The sequence below is a fragment of the Podarcis melisellensis genome (genome assembly GCF_964234715.1).
Source record: "Podarcis melisellensis genome assembly, chromosome: 3".
Classification (NCBI taxonomy): Eukaryota; Metazoa; Chordata; class Lepidosauria; order Squamata; family Lacertidae; genus Podarcis; species Podarcis melisellensis.
Window position 1 is genome coordinate 25,902,311 of NC_138530.1, and position 17,810 is coordinate 25,920,120.

The 17,810-nt window shown below is 43.9% G+C and overlaps 1 protein-coding gene across 3 annotated transcripts in view; it reads left to right on the forward strand.

The window, feature by feature from the left end:
• The window catches only part of RPS6KC1 (ribosomal protein S6 kinase C1), a 94,413-nt gene that overhangs the window by 47,897 nt on the left and 28,706 nt on the right, over positions 1-17,810 (forward strand). For all 3 annotated transcript variants that reach the window (XM_081903754.1, XM_081903755.1, XM_081903753.1), the window contains 3 exons: positions 1,187-1,308; positions 5,887-5,979; positions 17,480-17,527. In XM_081903754.1, coding sequence (XP_081759880.1) covers positions 1,187-1,308; positions 5,887-5,979; positions 17,480-17,527 — 263 coding nt within the window. The remainder of the gene's footprint in view (positions 1-1,186; positions 1,309-5,886; positions 5,980-17,479; positions 17,528-17,810) is intronic.

Sequence of the window (17,810 nt, forward strand, 5' to 3'; positions counted from 1 at the left end):
CTTTTTTCGAATCTGACTGATTTAGGTGAAAAGCTTTGATCTTTATCAAATGAAACACAAATATCTGCTGGTATCTAGGAAAACAACTAAATAGAAAATGAATCTTTTGTTTGAAGTGGGGTGACCTTGCATGATCTTGCCATCAAGAAAAATTAAAAGCTTTAACGCAGTTAACACTTGTATTCCTATATACATATGAACCCACAAAGCACTGAAAAAAAGAAAGCATCTTAAGGTGAACTTAGGAGAAATGCCTATTGAATACCTCAAGATATGTGCTAGAAATATGAATTTTTACAATTTGATAATAATTAGCAATTTCTTTGTCTTGTGTTTGGTGTTTATGCGATGAATAGAATTGGAGGCATGTGCAGCATGTTAATTTTTAGCTGTTACAAACTCAAAATATATTGTTTGTAAGCAGCAGTCTCTTTCATTTAAACAAGGAAAATAGAATCCTCAACTTTATCCTTAACACCTCAAAAATTCTAAGCTAGAAAATGTTAGCATTGAATGAGATGGTAAATTCTATATGTGTGAGTGCATGTGAGTGTGTGTAATAGATGTTAATGTCCAGAATTTGGTGACAGCAATAACAATTTTATTAATTCTATACCGCCCATCTGGCTGGGTTGCCCCAGCCGCTCTGGGTGGCTTACAGCACATCTAAAAACATAGTAAAATGCCAAACATTAAAAAAACCCTTCCTGATAGAGGTGAATCATGCAAATGCAAACAATCCCAGATGAATTTTATGAATATCTATGAAACTGAAGCCAAATTGAGCAGTAGTAGTTGGAGGTTATGTAAATACTACTAAGTAGAATTACTTAGTAGTTGGAAGCTTCCAGCAACTCACAACTATGATTTGGAACACAAATGGAAAACCACTGGGTTGTCGCCAGCACTGAACATGGGGTATTCCGCTCGCACAACTGTACTTCCTCTTCTCTTCCTGTGTGCCCGTAAAATCTTCTCCAGAAGATCCTACAATCCTCTGAAGCAGATTTTGAGGCGGTGTGTAGGCTCTGTAGGGGAGAGGAAAGAACCACTGCACGAGTGGAAGTTTACTTTGCTAGCGATAAAAACCAGCCTTGGGTGCAACCCACTGATTTGAGCTGAATCTACAGGAAGACAAAATCTCAGAGGTGGCAGATTTTTAACACTCTTGTCTTATATCACACAGGGGAGTCAAGTCCAACACGCCGCGAAGCAGTGAAGAGGAAGACTTCGGAATATCTGATGAGAGCAGAAAAAATTTCAAGCCTCTATTGTAAACCCTCATTAGAAGATGCTTCAGTTTCTGGAGTAGGTTCTTTTCTTTTTACAAAATGCAAAATAATGTAAAGTTGTACCTCGGAAGTCAAACAGAATCCGTTCCGGAAGTCCGTTCGACTTCCAAAACGTTCGGAAACCAAGGCGGGGCTTCCGATTGGTTGCAGGAAGCTCCTGTAGCCAATCAGAAGCTGCGGAAGCCCTGTTGGACATTCGGGTTCCAAAGAACGTTCACAAATGGGAACACTCACTTTTGAGTGTTTGCAGCGTTCGGGAGCCAAAACGTTTGACTCGCAAAGGCGTTCAGCTTCCAAGGTACGACTGTAATCTCTCTTGGAGTGTTTGTATGTGTTCCATGCAGAGTTTGCTTCTCCTTATGAATTACAGAAGCAGGATTCTGCAAGATAAGCAAATATGTACAGCTTTGGACCAAAGCATTGCAGGAAGTGGAGAGGGAAGGCTGCCCATAATTAAGGCACTATCCTTGCCATTAGAGAGAGGGAAGCAGCTATCTCAGGTGGCAGAGTTGGGGACAAGGAATGCCAGGGAAACATAGCTGTGTCTGCCATGTGGCTTGCACTGTGCCACGTGCTGTCCTCAGGTGCAGGGAAGGATGGTGTTTGGCCATCAACATCGGAGTCAGATTCTACTGCCAGTTTTTGTGCATGGTATTTTGGGGTGTTGGTGGGCACCATCTTGACTTTTGCTTCAGGCAGACCATAGCTTCCCTATCCTGTTTGGTTCATCAGCAATTATTTAGTTTACTCATGGATTTTCAGTTTAAGAAAGAAGAATGCTGGATTAAAGATCGCAATTCACAAATGAAAAAAATAAAAATAAAAATAAATAAAAAAGGCCAGTACTAAGTATCGAGCGCCACCTTCAAATATCTAAATGGCTGTCACATGGAAGATTGAGCAAGCTTCTTTTTCCTGCTCTGAAGGGTAGGATCCACACCAAAGGATTAAAGTTCCAAGAAAGGATATTTCGACCAAACATCAGGAAGAACTTTCTGACAGTAAGAGCTGTTTCACAGTGGAACGGACTCCCTTGAGAGGTTGTGGACTCTCCTTCCTTGGAAGTTTTAAAGCAGGGGTTGGATGGCCATCTGCCATGGATGCTTTATCTGAGACTGGGGTTGGACTAGATGACCCTTGGGGTCCCTTCCAACTCTACAATTCTATGACTGCATGATTCTGAAACGGGGGCACAAAAACGGCAGTAGCACCACTCTCTGAGGAAAGGGTTTTTAAAAAGTCTTGCTTGGGCAGGGTGAGAACAAGGAAGTTTAAAGGTGGATTTCTTCAGGTATTAACTTCCAGACTGTAGATGCAACAATAGAAAAAGCACAATCTCACATCCCAGCTTTTTTTTTTTTAAAGTTGGAGGTTACGGAGAAGCCTCTCCTTCTGATTTGGAGGGGAGCCGAGCAGACAGGATTGCACAGGAGAAGATGTTCCTTTAAAGTAATGATAAGGGACACCTTGGTGATATGATAGTCTTTGAACATTAAGGGGCTTCTGAAGCCATCTTCAGTGCGATCTTTACATGAGGATTTTTCCAGCGAGGAGTGATCGTTAAAACATTTGCAGGAACTGGGGTGGTAGCTCTTGGACTTGGAACTGAGAGAACGAGATACATCCTTTAACAAATCTTGACTTTGCCCTTCTTCGGCAACAGCCGAAAAATAAAATAAAAGATTCCCCGAGGACCTTTCTGTTCTTAGCTTAGATGTCTTTTGCTGCAGTCACACAAAACTGTGTGTGATTGTCGATGACTGCTCTCATGTAGCAAACGTTAAAAGTTCCAAACTTCCTGTCTGTCTACATTTGTATCACAGAAGGACAAAAAAGGGCAAATGAGTCTTTTATCTTACTTTGAACAACCCTAAGAATAGTTGAAGGCAGATAGTTGCTGTGAATAGGCAAAGGGGCAAATTAATCTCTGCCTCTCTGAATGGTGATTGCCTTTTGTTGTTGTTTTCTGTTTTGAGGGAGGGTTTTGGGGGCGAGAAAAAACAAAACAGGGAAAAGAAGCCTCTTCTACTCCAATAGAACTCCCCAGATGAGCTTTGGAGGACGTTTCCCCCCCACACCTGAGGGCTGCTTAATTTTTAGCGGTATATTTGTGCATTGGGATGTTATGGTACAGGGTTGGCCTTAAATTCCCTTCAGGTTCTTTCCAAGCTTAGAATGTAGATCCACTTAACCAAAGATTAAATTGATTGCATAGCAGGAACTCCTGTGTGGAAATTTGTATAATTACCACAAGTATTTCAAGTATTATGGACTATTGACTTCACTGGATTCTGTGGGACAAACTTAGATGGATTGCAGCCAGGGTCATGGCTGAGAGGAGGCAGGCTTAACATTTTACAAAATGTCACACTGTATCTCTGGCCCCCAACTGGTATGCTCATGTTTGGGGTTTCTGTCAGCCTGGAATGGTCCCCATGTAGGGAAAAATTCCATGTCACACTATGTCAATGATTCTGTCAAGATAGGCATTTCGGCTGGAAAGCTGGGATGAGATCCCCTCCCCTCCCCTTGCTCACTGTTCTGTGGCTCCAGCCCAATTTTGTGGAGCATGGAGGGAGTAGAGTGAGGAAGCCCCCATTTTGCCAGCGGAAGTCCTTGCTCTGCCCTCTGCTGACAGGATTCGTTAACTGAACCCCACCCATAGTGTTTTTGAGGGCTTATGAGAAGGGAGGTGAGAAAGAAGAAAAAGACATTTGTTTATTCTTGCATCTTGCCCTCCTGAAACCTCCCCACAAACTAGAACCATGTTTTCCCTTTTAAGCAGGGCGAATAGAAGCTTTCACGCGTACAGCTGCACTTCCCTGTAGAGATTTGTGCTGACACCAGGAGGAGTAACTTCTTAGAGCATAAAATGGGGGAAAGGGCTGTTTGGCTTAACCTCACTGCTCCCTTGTGCATTGACACAGAAGTAGACGGTCTGCACAGAGGTATTGGGGTGGGTTTTTACTAAGGCCACATTCACACCACACATTCAAAGCACTTTCAACAATCATGGTTTCCCCCAAAGAATTCTGGGAGCTGTCATTTCCAAGGGTGCTGAGAATTGTTAGGAGACCCCCCCCATTCACCTCACTGTAGCTCTCAGAGTGGGTTAACACTCAATCCCTCCTCAAAAGTTAACTGGGAATTGCAGCTGCTTGAGGGGAATTGGTGTTTCCTAACATGCTGTGGTCTAAACCACTGAGCCTCTTGGGCTTGCTGATCAGAAGGTCGGCGGTTTGAATCCCCACAACGGGGTGAGCTCCATTTGCTCAGTCCCAGCTCCTGCCAGCCCAGCAGTTCGAAAGCACGCCAGACAAGTGCAAGTAGATAAATAGGTACTGCTCCGGCGGGAAGGTAAACGGCGTTTCCCTGCGCTGCTCTGCTTTCGGTGTTCCTTTGCGCCAGAAGCGGCTTAGTCATGCTGGCCACATGACCCAGAAAAAGTGTCTGCGGACAAACGCCGGCTCCCTCGGCCTGTAAAGTGAGATGAGCGCTGCAACCCCAGGCTCGTCTGTGACTGGACTTAACTGTCAGGGGTCCTTTACTTTTTTTTAAAACAACTAATCTAATTAGGGAATTTCTGATTTGGGGGTGTGGCAGATTAACTCTCTCTTCTGCCTCACTTGGAGTTGTGACCACTAAATGCTGCTTCTTGGAGGGAAAGGATGTCCCTTAAAGGTAAAGGTAAAGGTACACCTGCCCGTACGGGCCAGTCGTGTCCGACTCTAGGGTTGCACGCTCATCTCGCTTAAGAGGCCGGGAGCCAGCGCTGTCCGAAGACACTTCCGAGTCACGTGGCCAGCATGACAAAGCTGCAGCTGGCGAGCCAGCACCAGTGCTGCACACGGAAACGCCGTTTACCTTCCCGCTATAAAGCGGTACTTATTTATCTACTTGCACCTAGGGGTGCTTTCAAACTGCTAGGTGGGCAGGAGCTGGGACTGAACGACGGGAGCTCACCCCGCCACGGGGATTCGAACCGCCGACCTTATGATCAGCAAGTCCTAGGCGCTGAGGTTTTACCCACAGCACCACCCGCGTCCCTTACTTATATGTTTATGGTTGGGGAGCCAGAATTAGGTTCATGATCCATAATTAGTTTAAAGTCAGGCTATTTAGCAAATCACTTTTCTGGTTTTAGGGTTGTTGTTTTTCTAATGAAAGTAAAGACTGAATAATGGCACAAAACATTGCCTGTAGTTTCCCTGCTATACTTTTGTCACTCTTATTTTTGTTCCTCTTCCTTCAAACCCAGAGTAATGGATACGGGTGGGGTTTCTATAGCAATGCACCCGAGATTCCTTGCATGCACAAAGAACTGGGGAAGTGTCTAAATTCTTAATATTTTTTTCTTAAAATATTAATATTCCTTTTTGCCACATTTCCATTTTCAGTGTCCCAGCGATTTATTTACTATCAACTCCCCCTGCTTCCTTTTTTGCATTAAGGACAAACAGCAAACTTCTTTCATCTTCCCTCTCTCTGATTTATGATAAATTTAGTTTCCTTCAGCCTGGCATTTGCTCCAGCAGGCAGTCTTCCTTCAAGTACCACCCTGATTGATGTTGTAATCTTTGATATCTTCCATTAGCCTCCAGGATCACTAAGTTCAAGGCCCTCTTGGAACCTAAGGAGCCCTGCCGAGGAACTGAAGGCCTTTAGAGTCCTTGGGGTGATTGACAAGGTAATTCTTCAGTGTCTCTTCAAGAGTTCAGTCATAAATCGACTGCATGCTGACATTCTGTCTTTGAAGCTGCGGATCTTAAGGATATGAAACAAAGAGGGAAAATGACTCAAATGCATCTGCACTTTAAAATAACAAAAGTAGAAGGGGGGAGGGAAAGGCTTTTATCTAAGCAATTCATGTAAGGTCATGCAAAATATATTTGAGCTAAAGAATATGGTGCCAGTCTGCAAAAAGGGCCCAGTGAAATTTTTATATTTTAAAAAAATGCTATGCCCCGGCTACTATGCTTTAGCTAAAAACATGCCAAATAAGGTGCCAGGTTGCTTCCAGGAATGGCAACTTTGAAAGAAAGTAAGATGGAAAATTGTGCATCCTGTCCCCCCAAAAGATGACGTCCCCCATTTTACTCAAAGGTAAGTGTAAACGCTGCAAATGCTGACAAACAGGTTCTTAAGGCATGAATGTTTCGTTTTCTTTCAACCTTGGGTGCAACTTGAAGGAAGGCCCAGAAGTAACTTCAAAACAGGAGTTCCTCTAGGATGGGTCATCTCTCCCCACTTGCTATGCTCCAGTTTCGCCTCCCTCCCCCCGCCCCCCGTATTGGAGCTGGGCAAACATTTTGCGGCTGCGTACACAGCATACGTACAAAGTACATGTGTGAATGGGATGCTGGACTAGATGGGCTACATATCCTGATCCGGCACGGCTTTTCTTACATTCTAGGAAAGACAGCAGTTTTGGTCTTTCAGTATTAGGTGAGATGGAAACATGGAAAAATATATATACGTTCAGTGGAGTTGGTGTGAGAGTCTGGGGAGTTAGTTGGAGGTTTACGAGTGTGTGTGTGTGTGTGTGTGTGTGTGTGGCGTAGGGCAACAGAGGAGAATAAAAGTGAATTTTAAAAAGGTGTTTCTCCTTGTTCTTTTCAATCCCCCCAAGTTAAAAACTATGGGGAAGAAAATGATGGTTCCCTACCTCCTTGTTTTTAGTATATGCGGGATAAAATACCTCCAGATTCCATCCAGGGTAATTTCATTTTGTCTTGAGTAAACATTTATGAACAAGATGTGGCTCTTGTAAGCCTAATTGAGAGACCAAAGAGATGCTGCGATTAAAGTGACTGCCCTGGTTAAGTATAGCCAATTAGGGATCCAAGTCAAACTTGGGTGACATGCTAATGAAGTGGGCTGTTTAACTTTTAAAGGCACACTTCTTCATTCAGCATTTAATCTGCCAGCCTTTTGATAGTTCCTTGTAGTCACTCAGATGAGGTTTATTTCTTTCATTTATTTGAAAATTTTAAATCTGCCCGTTCATAGTGTGCATTTGATCTGTACTCTAACTTCTGAGTTTAGCACCTCAGTTGCAAGGTGGAAATGCCTGGTTCATATGCCAGTTCAGTCACATACTCTCACAGGATAGTGTTGCCAGGGACAGAGGATGTGTGGCCTGCAGGGTGTGTTTGTGTGCATGTGCTTGTGTGACGGAGAGAGAGAGAGAAATGAGTGTGGCTGTATGCTTTCCCACAGCAAGTATTGGCTCCTTCTACTCTTGCTGTGTTGCTGGCAACTATTTCCCAAGGGAATGTGGCTCTTCATGGTGAGCGGGGAAGTTCTCTATCTTTGACTTAGGTAAACAATCCTCTCTTTTTCTTAGGATAAGCATACTTACATAGTTATTTGAATGATTAAGATAGTGAATAAGAAGCATGAGACCTGCTATAGAAATAACACACGCGCGTGCACACACACATACTGCAACTCAAGAGTCTTCATATATTATATAAGTCAAGATTCTGGACTTTCATAACATTTTACTTTGAGTGGCGGTTACAGATGCCCAACCCTTTCATATCCAAAATATTGAAAATGCCAGATTCCCAAAGCATATGTACTAGGCCAGGCATAGGCAAATTTGGCCCTCCAGATGTTTTGGGACTACAACTCCCATCACCCCTAGCTAACAGGACCTAGTGGTCAGGGATGATGGGAATTGTAGTCCCAAAACATCTGGAGGGCCGAGTTTGCCTATGCCTGAACTAGGCTCATGCACTAGAATTCTTCTGGCAGGTGAGACTGTCTTCTGTTTGCTATAAATGGAGATGGCTCTTGAGGGGAGGGAGTTAGATATGTTAGGCTGAGAAGGAGGGAGGGAGCAGGTTTTTTTTCTGTACAGCCCTCCCAGCCAAAGTCCCAACACTCTGTTTGGATGCTGGAGCCATTTGCACCCATTGCCAGATCAGGACTTTGCAAGTGGCTCAAATTTCTTATTATTAGTATTAATTAATTAAATTTCTATACCACCCTTCATCCGAGGATCACAGGGCAGTTTGCAATATAAAAACACAAAAATACACAACACAGGAACAAGCAAAAACAATATTCCTCACAAAACTGAACTGAATAACCGTTGTCTCTGAACACAATAACCGTTGTCTCTCATATTCCCCTCTACCTCTGATGTTCCTCTACATCATATTTCATGCTGTTAGCCTATTCAGGCAGGGACTACCAATGTTTCTTCTTGCTACCCTGTAAGGGACCTTGTGCACTGATAATCATGTTCTTATTGCACTGTGTCCATGTTCAGAAATATGATCGCTGTTGGGAAGGAGCAGGCAGCCCACTGCTTGTTGGTTAGAAATAAAGACCAGAAATAAAGACACAAGAAATAAATACAAATACCTGATGGATGTCAGTGCGGTAAAACGTGTGGCCTTGGGAATAACTAGTAACATCTCCCTTTCCGCTGCGATGTATGATGCATTAAGCTTGCAACGCTAGGAGACCTCTCAGTAATGTCTTGCTGCCTCGACTGCAGACCTCTTTGGTCAGACCGCTTAGATTTGAGTCAATTTAGTTCCATTTCCTCCAGTGTCACTAGGTCAGGCTTGTAAGTCAACGTCTTTTTCATTCTCATCTGCTTACATCTGCTTATAAGGGTCTGATCTGGTCTGGTGTTCCTTTCTTTGCGTATTTATTAAAGAGCCTAGACAGCAAGAGCAATTTGACCAAGCCGATGATAGCTTTCAGCTGTGTATACTGTATAAATCTGTAAGACGGTGGGATGGTCCAGGAACGACTTAACCTCCTAATCCTTCACCAGGAGGGATGGAGCAGATAGCTGCAAGTCTTGGGGTGCATCCATGTGTGGGATTCATCCACTGCTGGTGCACAAGCCAGAACTGTTTGCATAGGAGCAGGATGGAGCTTGAGCACTTCAGCGGCGGAGACCTATGAGATGCTGGCAGTCTGTTAGCGGAAGGCAACAGTCACTGCCTTCTAGGCCAGCCTTGCAAATAAGGGGAAAACAGAACCCAAGATCAGCAAATACAGAGCTTGCCAGATGTGCTCAGCCTCTCTTTTGCTCTCACTTGCTGGCAAGCAGAAATCAAGAGGAAGAAAGGGCAGCCAGCAAATGAGGATTTTTTTGCTGCCTGAAGGAGGTTTTTGCAGGTGGTCTAGGGCCAGGAATAGCCAACTTGGCAGACCAGAGGCTGAACCAGTTTCTATTTAGCTCCTTGTGGTCTTACTTTTCTTTAATCAATGCATGGCGAAAAAAAGGAGAAGATGACAAAAGGGAATTGCAAGGAAAGGAAGGGGTTTTCCCCACATTTGTAAGATAGGAGCTTCAATCTCCATTTTAATATTAAATCTCTCTTTGGATTTGCAATTCAATGCCCTGGCAGTCGTGTCTGCGAGGAGGCCAGTTTGTTTGGTGAAAATACACCCCTCTCCATCCCGCATCAGGGGAAAAGTTTCCAGAGATAGAAAAGTTGGCTGCTTTAGGTATAGGCCGTGCAGCAAACATTACATGTCTCGTGGTGTTGCCCAAAGAATCCTGGGAGTTATAACTTGGCAAAGATGCTGTTCTTAGCAAGAGCAAATTCCTGTATGGTGCCCGTATGCCCCTCTCCCCTGGACCTAGCAGCAGCTTCATTGTATGTGGAGCAAATAGATCGGGGTGGTGGTGGCATGGGGGAAAGGGGGTAAATGCTTCCCCTGCAGCATTGCTTCCCCCTATCAGATCAAATTAGAAGAAGAAGAAGAGTTTGGATTTGATATCCCGCCTTTCACTCCCTTTAAGGAGTCTCAAAGCGGCTAACATTCTCCTTTCCCTTCCTCCCCCACAACAAACACTCTGTGAGGTGAGTGGGGCTGAGAGACTTCAGAGAAGTGTGACTGGCCCAAGGTCACCCAGCAGTTGCAGGTGGAGGAGCGGAGACTCGAACCCGGTTCCCCAGATTACAAGACTACCACTCTTAACCACTACACCACACTGGCGTAGCTCATGCATCTGCTTTGAAGTAAAGAAGGCGACGCAGGGGAAATCCAGTCACAGGTTTCTCTGTGGCGTTTGCCCTCCTAGGTGACATCATACTGGCTCATAAGGAAAGGGTTAAATGAGTGTGAAGTGATTGGCTAGTGGGGACCCAGGGGGAGGAGTTAAGAGTTAGAGTTAGTGTTGTTAAGGAGTTAGTCGGGTGTTAGAGAAGAGAGAGGGAGGATAAGTCTGTGGGTTGGGATAGTTTGATGTGAGAGAGTGAGAGAATCTGTTACCAGGAGTCAGATAGACAGTTGGGATAATTAGTTAGAAGTTATTAGGAAGGTATAGGCCGGTAAGAACCTAAGATTAAGAGACTGACAAGAAAAATCATCTGAAACCATAAACTTGTTAAGGCTTATAAAATAAACTTGTTTATTTGGTTTAATGTTAACAAATGCCTGGACTCCGTGTGTACCCAAGAGAAATGGGTTGGTGGCAGCGGGGAGGCAGTCACAGTGGTGGCACAGGGATCAATAGACTGTCAAACGTCCGGGGACCCTGTGTGATCACCACATTCTCACATAAAACATGTACTCTGACCCTCAGTTTCATAGAGCATAGAACTGTAGAGTTGGAAGGGACCACAAGGGTCATCGTAAGTCCAGCCCCTGCAATGCAGGAATCTTTTGCCCAACATTGGACTTGAACTCATGAGCCTGAAATTTTAAGAGTCTCATGTTTTACCAATGGAGATACCTTTGTGAAATTTCTTTCTTTTATACTCCCTGGGTCCCCATTTAGGATTCTGTTTTATACCAGCCAATGGAAAGTTTTGAGGTGCAGACCTAGGACGTTGCCTTACACTGAGTTGGACCATTGGTCCATCTAACTCAGTACGGCCTACACTGACTGGCAGCAGCTCTCTGGGTTGTCAGCCCAAACTGGAGACGCCAGGGATTGAACCTGGGACCTTCTGCATGCAAGGCAGATGCTCTACCACCAAGCTACGCCTCTTCCCATAAAGCACTGAATGTCTTACGGGCTTTGCAAACAGAATTAAGCAGAATTAAGTCCCTGTGAGGTGTTTTACTACCCCCAGATACGCAAATTGTCCCTCCAAATCCATCTATGCAAGTTTCTGTTGAAGGAAAAACCGACTGGAGACAGGCACATTTTATTCCTGGCTCGTAGTTCATCTAGTTGTGTCCCTTGTGACCTTGGCAGGGAGTTGAATAAGGTGACTTCGCGATTCGCCATATTCCCTTTTTCTGGTGGCTTGCCTGTTGCCCGCCTCTGGGCTTTCGACTCCCCTCCCTTTCTGCTGACTTCTGCAGCATTCCTTCTGTCTCTTATCTTGGCGCTTTGATGCATATGTTCTGAAGGTGGCCACCGTGACTTGGGGTGGCAGCAGATGGTAAACCTTCAGGCTGCCACCAGCTAGGCTGGTGTTAAGTTGGAAACTTTGCTTTTGATGAAGAGTCAGCAGTGCATATGAAAGAGCTCTTGCTGCAGAAGTATCTTTTAATTAAAAAAAATTAGCATACCGAAACAGTTGCTAATTTCTGTGTGTTTAAAGCTTTTTATTGTTAAAAAATCAACTCTTTTCTTTAGGCTAAATTGTGGTTATTTTCCAGCTTAAAAACAAATAAACAACCCTCCAGTTTTTGTTTTCTAAAAATGCATTTATTTATTTTCACAAAACTTGTCTTCCCTTCTCCTTTTTTTTTTTGGTAAACAAAACTGTTCGATCCCAATTATCTTATTTTATGGTGACGGGGTGAAACGGGGAGTAATTTAGATTTTCCAGCCTAAGTCTTCATGTGGAGCCAAGGCTGCAATGCTGTGCAGTCCTGGGACTGAACCCCATTTATTTCAGTGGAAATGTTTTTAAAGCATTCATATGGGCTGCAGGTTCCTTGATTGCCAGTTAAGTACCGTAATTTTCCATCTATAAGATGCCCCCATGTATAAGACCCCTCTATTTTGGGGGACTCAGTTTTAAGAAAATGAGGGGAGACGGCCCAAAGCTGTTGAGCTTCTCTCCCCATGCAGCGGCGGGCAGGAAACACTCCCTAGATTGTTTCCCACGCGCAGCAGCATCGAGGGAAATTGCGCTCCCATCACTCCCATTGGCTGGTGGCGCACAGCTCCCTCCCCACTACCCGTCTATTGGACGACCCCAGTTTTTGACACTTTTTTTTTTTAAGTCAAAAAACCCTTGTCTAATACACGGAAAAAAATATGGTACACCTTTGCACAGTTACAAAGTTACAATCACAGTATTTGTGTCAATCCTCAACTTTGGGGACGTAAAAATAAAATGGGATTATTTCTTTCTTTCTTGTTTTGCAGCCCTGCCCTCTTCCGAAATTACCGTGTTACTGTCTTAGATATCGTTAATGTTCCCTTGCTGCTCCACTTACAATAATTTGTCCTAATTTTACATGCAATTTTTAGAGCTTTATACTGCTGACTTGGAGACTGAAACTACTGTCAAAGCACAAAGAGGCCTTTGAAGGCATTGACTTGGTTTTTCCTCTTACTGTTTCAATGTGATCTGCATATTTGTCTTTAAAGCATTAGTAAAGGTTTTGTAGTCAGCTGGGTTTTTTTATTTAAAAAACCCTCACTAAGTTGTCGGAGAGGCAGTTGTGCAGTTTGGTCATTTTAGGCTTAGTTCTTAATGGTCTTTATGGGGGACAGCCACCCCACCCCCACCCACCCACACCCTGTTTAGATGGTAAAGTGGATCAAATTGTTCGCTTCTAAATGCAGAACGCCAGCTTCTGTGTTTTCTGGCCCTTCAGCCCTGCATAGCTGTGTGGGATCCTGGAGTCCTGTCCCAAAGTCCCGCTGTGATGGACGCCATTATGGAGAGGTGCCATTTTGGCTGCAGAGCAGTTGAAAGCAAACCAGAGAGAACCAGAGGCTCCTGTCCAAATACAGTCGCTTTGGGGATCATAGCCTAGTCTTTTCTTTCTGCTTTGCTCATCTAGACTAGAGCAAAGGGACCATAAGCAGGTGCCTTATACAGTCATACCTCGGAAGTGGAGCGGAATCCATTCCGGAAGTCCGTTCGACTTCCGAAACGTTCAGAAACCAAGGCGCGGCTTCTGATTGGCTGAAGGAAGCTCCTGCAGCCAATCGGAAGCTGAAGAACCCACATCGAACGTTCGGGTTCCAAAGAAAGTTTGCAAACTGGAAGACTCACTTCCAGGGTTGCAGCGTTTGGGAGCCAAAACGTTCAGCTTGCAAGGCGTTTGACTCCCAAGATACGACTGTACTGGGTCAGACCATGGGTCCAGCTAGCTCAGTATTGTCTACACTGACTGGCAGAATCTCTCCAGAGTTTCAGGGAAGGATTTATTCAAGCTCTACCTGGAGATGCTGCAGATTAAACCTAGAACCTTCTTTATGCAAAACAGATTCTTTACCACTAAGCTATGGCAAGGAAGGTTGGCATCCTTGGTGGCAGAACTTGCTAGCAGACTCCTTTGAGGGCTGACAGTTGCTCTGTCCCAGCTCCTACCAACCTAGCAGTTCGAAAGCATATCAGTGAAAGTAGAAAAATAGGTACCACTGTGGCAGAATGGTAAAGGACGTTTCCGTGCACTCTGGCTTTCGTCACGATGTTCTCATGTGCCAGAAGCGGTTTAATCATGCTGGCCACATGACCCGGAAAGCTGTCTGCAGACAAATGCCGGCTGCCTTGGCCTGAAGCAAGATGAGCGCCACACCCCATGGACACCTTTGACTGGACTTAACCATCCAAGGGTCATTTACCTTTACTTAAAAAAAAAAGGCTGCTAAAAAGAACAGTTCTCCATTAAAACAAAATGGAAGTGTGTATTGTTAGGGTTGGCTTTCCTCTTTTTAGCCCCGCTGGTGAGTTTTGAGCGTAGAATTTTCACAGTTGCAAGTAAATTGGTGCCTGCTTCCATCAAGGCCTGACGTGAACAATAGGAGGAGACGGAAGATTGGTGAGCAGTGCTTGACGAAGTGGTTGGCCATTGTTTCCAGCTTTGAGTTGGCAAAGCTCAACAAAAATGGCGCTTCTGCAGTTGACAAGAATAGGATGTGGGTGAGCTGTGCTCAAGGTCATTTGTGGAGGAAGAGTTGGACTCTGCACCTGATGGCTGCATGTGGCTTGTGATCAACATGTGACCTACTCCTGCTTAGACAATTAAGAGCCACCCCACATACTAGTTGGGAGGTACAGGAGGAAATAAATGCGGAGCATTCTTTTAATGGTATTTGTCCCAATAATGATATTCTATCAAAGGTAATTATTTCATGACGGCTTGGTTACAGCAGTTGTTTTATCCTGAAATGAAAGTCTGTGCTGGGCGCTTTTGATTGGGAAGACGATCATATCAAATTAGTCCAAATTAGATTTTTGTCTTTATAAAGGTGAGCAAAGCCATGAGCAGTGTTATTAAATTGGTACGTTCTAGCCTACAAATGATCCAGCCCTCTTGTGGGTTAAAGAAGCTATTATTCTGTCCTTTATGCTGACGGCTTCACTACCGATTAGCCTTGTGTTGGTATTCCCCCCCCCCCAAATAAATGCTTGGCTCCTTATGATCTTTGTGTATGCAATGATAATATTAATACAGAGTCGTAGGCCCATTCATTAAGAAATGACTCTAAAATGAGGTTGCTTCATTTAAAATTGGAGAGCTGCAGATGTTGTGTGCAGACGTTTCTTTTTCGGAATTAGCCGTATGGCTTATAATTTCCAAGTGGCTAAAGCTCTTGTTAGCAAGAGTGCTGGGGTGTTAAGAATGGCCCTATAAATAACTTTAAGAAGGGAAGTTGAAGGTGCTTCTTTTTAAAGACTATTGTTAACTAAACATTATTGCCAAGCAGATGGAAAGCATTCACCAGCCTGATGTTTTTACTCTAATTATATTATCTCCAGTCCTGTACGGCTCAGTTGAAGAGGTGTATCCAGGGGCCAATTTATAATCATTTAACCAACACCTGTTTGGGAAAAATTGACAGTCAAAGGGCACATTTAAAAAAAAATCACATATGTTCTTGTATTTACTGCCTCAATGTGAATGTTAGCTAGCTGAAAACAAACTTGGTTGAAAAGACAAAGTCCCTGGGAAAATTGATGTATCACTTTCTAAGCATTTTTATCTATTTTAATTTGGCATGTCTTTTCCACCCTTGCCTTGTGGCTAAACAGGGAGATCACAGCTCAATTTTCCTGCTATGATTTATCCTATCAGTTCCTAGTCTGCTTTTAAATAGCCCTGATTTGCAATCTTATAAAATCTTGATGGGAAACTCACCAACCTAGGGACGTAGAATCAGCATTTGTGTGTATGCATATGCTAGAAGTGAATTCATTTATCTGAGTGCTGTTCTTCATGTAGCCAAAATGGCACTATGCACCTGCAAGGGAAAGTATCATCCCGCTTGGGAATGAACCCTAGGGTTTTCCGAAGTACAAATAATATTTCCAGGGAGTGGGGAGACTGCGGGGAGGGAGAACACCTCAAAAACATCATGGCAAGGACTGAGCCTATTCAATGGGCAAAGAGTGATGACTGTCTGTTGGCAGAGGCGGGGGCCGTGGAAAATGGGTGGAAGAGGGAATAGAGTGACTATTCTGGGCACAAACATGAATATGCCACACCATTTTGTTACTGATCTCCATGAAGCTAGAATTATTACCTAGCGTTTTGGAACTTTTATTGAATGTTGTTTTTATTGCATGTTGTTAGAAGTCTTCATTGTATTAACTGGGATAAATAATATAATCAATTTACAATACACAAATAAACAAACTATATACTAGGGTTGCCATATTTCAGAAAGTGAAAATCCAGATGCAGAAGTTGTTGAGCTTTTCCCCCCTCAAAAAAATAAAATAAAATGGAAGTTTTTACCTATATTTTTTAGGGAAATCGCCAAAAAATCAACATTGCCAATATGGGCTGCCATATGCCCGGGCTCTCCTGGATATTTTAGCCGCTTCCCAATAATTCCAGCCAGACACAATTTTCAGCGGATGAATCCCAGCTATGACTGGGAAATTCTGGACATATGGCAGCCCTACTATATATGAGATCTTTAAATGTCCACAATACGCATATGGATCATGCTCTGAATGAGTTCTGCAGCAGAAGCTCTTTAGCTTTGGGGGAAATCTTGGTATGAGGATCAAACAAGATTCTGGAAGTTCTGAAGAAGAAGAAGAAGAAGAAGAAGAGTTTGGATTTGATATCCCGCTTTATCACTACCCTAAGGAGTCTCAAAGCGGCTAACATTCTCCTTTCCCTTCCTCCCTCACAACAAACACTCTGTGAGGTGAGTGGGGCTGAGAGACTTCAGAGAAGTGTGACTGGCCCAAGGTCACCCAGCAGCTGCATGTGGAGGAGCGGGGAAGCGAACCCGGTTCCCCAGATTACAAATCTACCGCTCTTAACCACTACACCACACTGGCTCTCTTCTGACCACTTGCAGGTTTCTGCGTTCAGAGTATCTGGATAATTGCCACTGGATAGGGACCGAAGCTAACCATGGGCTTCCCTGTAGCAAGTTTACACTTTGGATATTCAGTAAATACAAGCCCAGATTAGGTGTCACCACCCAACCATTTATGACTATGAGATAAACCAGGACATTAGTGTTAACAAAGGTAATGCTAACACATTGGGCGAGGGTGGTGTAGCTGTGGCTGTGTTCATCATATTTGAGAAGAAAGTGAACTTCTCTCGATTTTGTTTTAAGCTGTTGCAATCATATTCTGCAAAGGGTCTGATTTGCACAACAGATAAGACTCCTATTAAAAGTTGCTTCTTCCTCTGTAGCTCATATATTGTTCTCCTGCTGTGGTAAACTGGTTCTCTGTAATGCCCCTCTCAAAACAAAGCAGCAAAGTCAGTGGTCCCTGGGTGGGAACATACACATTATTAAAATAGTAGATAGCAAACACTCTAAAATCAAGTGGTAGTTTGGGAGTTGTGTACTGGTGTGTAAAAGCTGATACACCCCACTATCACGTTGCATTCTTGAATGACCCACTGTCTTGTTAAGCCTTTGCAGCATTACTGTTTTTCTAAAAATGCAATGAGTTGTTGCCTATATTCGAGGGTTTTTGTAGAGTTCCTTTGCGGGGGTCTTGTACTCTCTGATATGCAGAGAGGAAGCCATAAGAGCTGTTCCGTGAAAGCTCATACAAATTGCCTGCATTTTTGTAATTGCTGGTTTCATTTAGGTTTTGCTGGTAATGGATACTAGGACACAGCAGACATTTATACTGAAGGTAAGTCATTATTTTTTCCTATATCACTTGGTGCGCTGATGTTTGCCTCCTCGCCTGCCCACAGATTCAGTCAACAAAATCAAGACCCCAAAGTGCCATAGGCACTAATTGATAAAGCCTTGAACAACTTAGGTCCAGGGTACCTTAGGGGCCCACCTGAACCCTTATATCCCAGCTTGATCACTGAGAGCATCTGTCAGAGTATTGCTGGTTATCCCCTGAGTTGGTGAGGCTCATGTGGCATCAACACAAAATAGAGCCTCTTGCTTGTCTGCATGGAGGA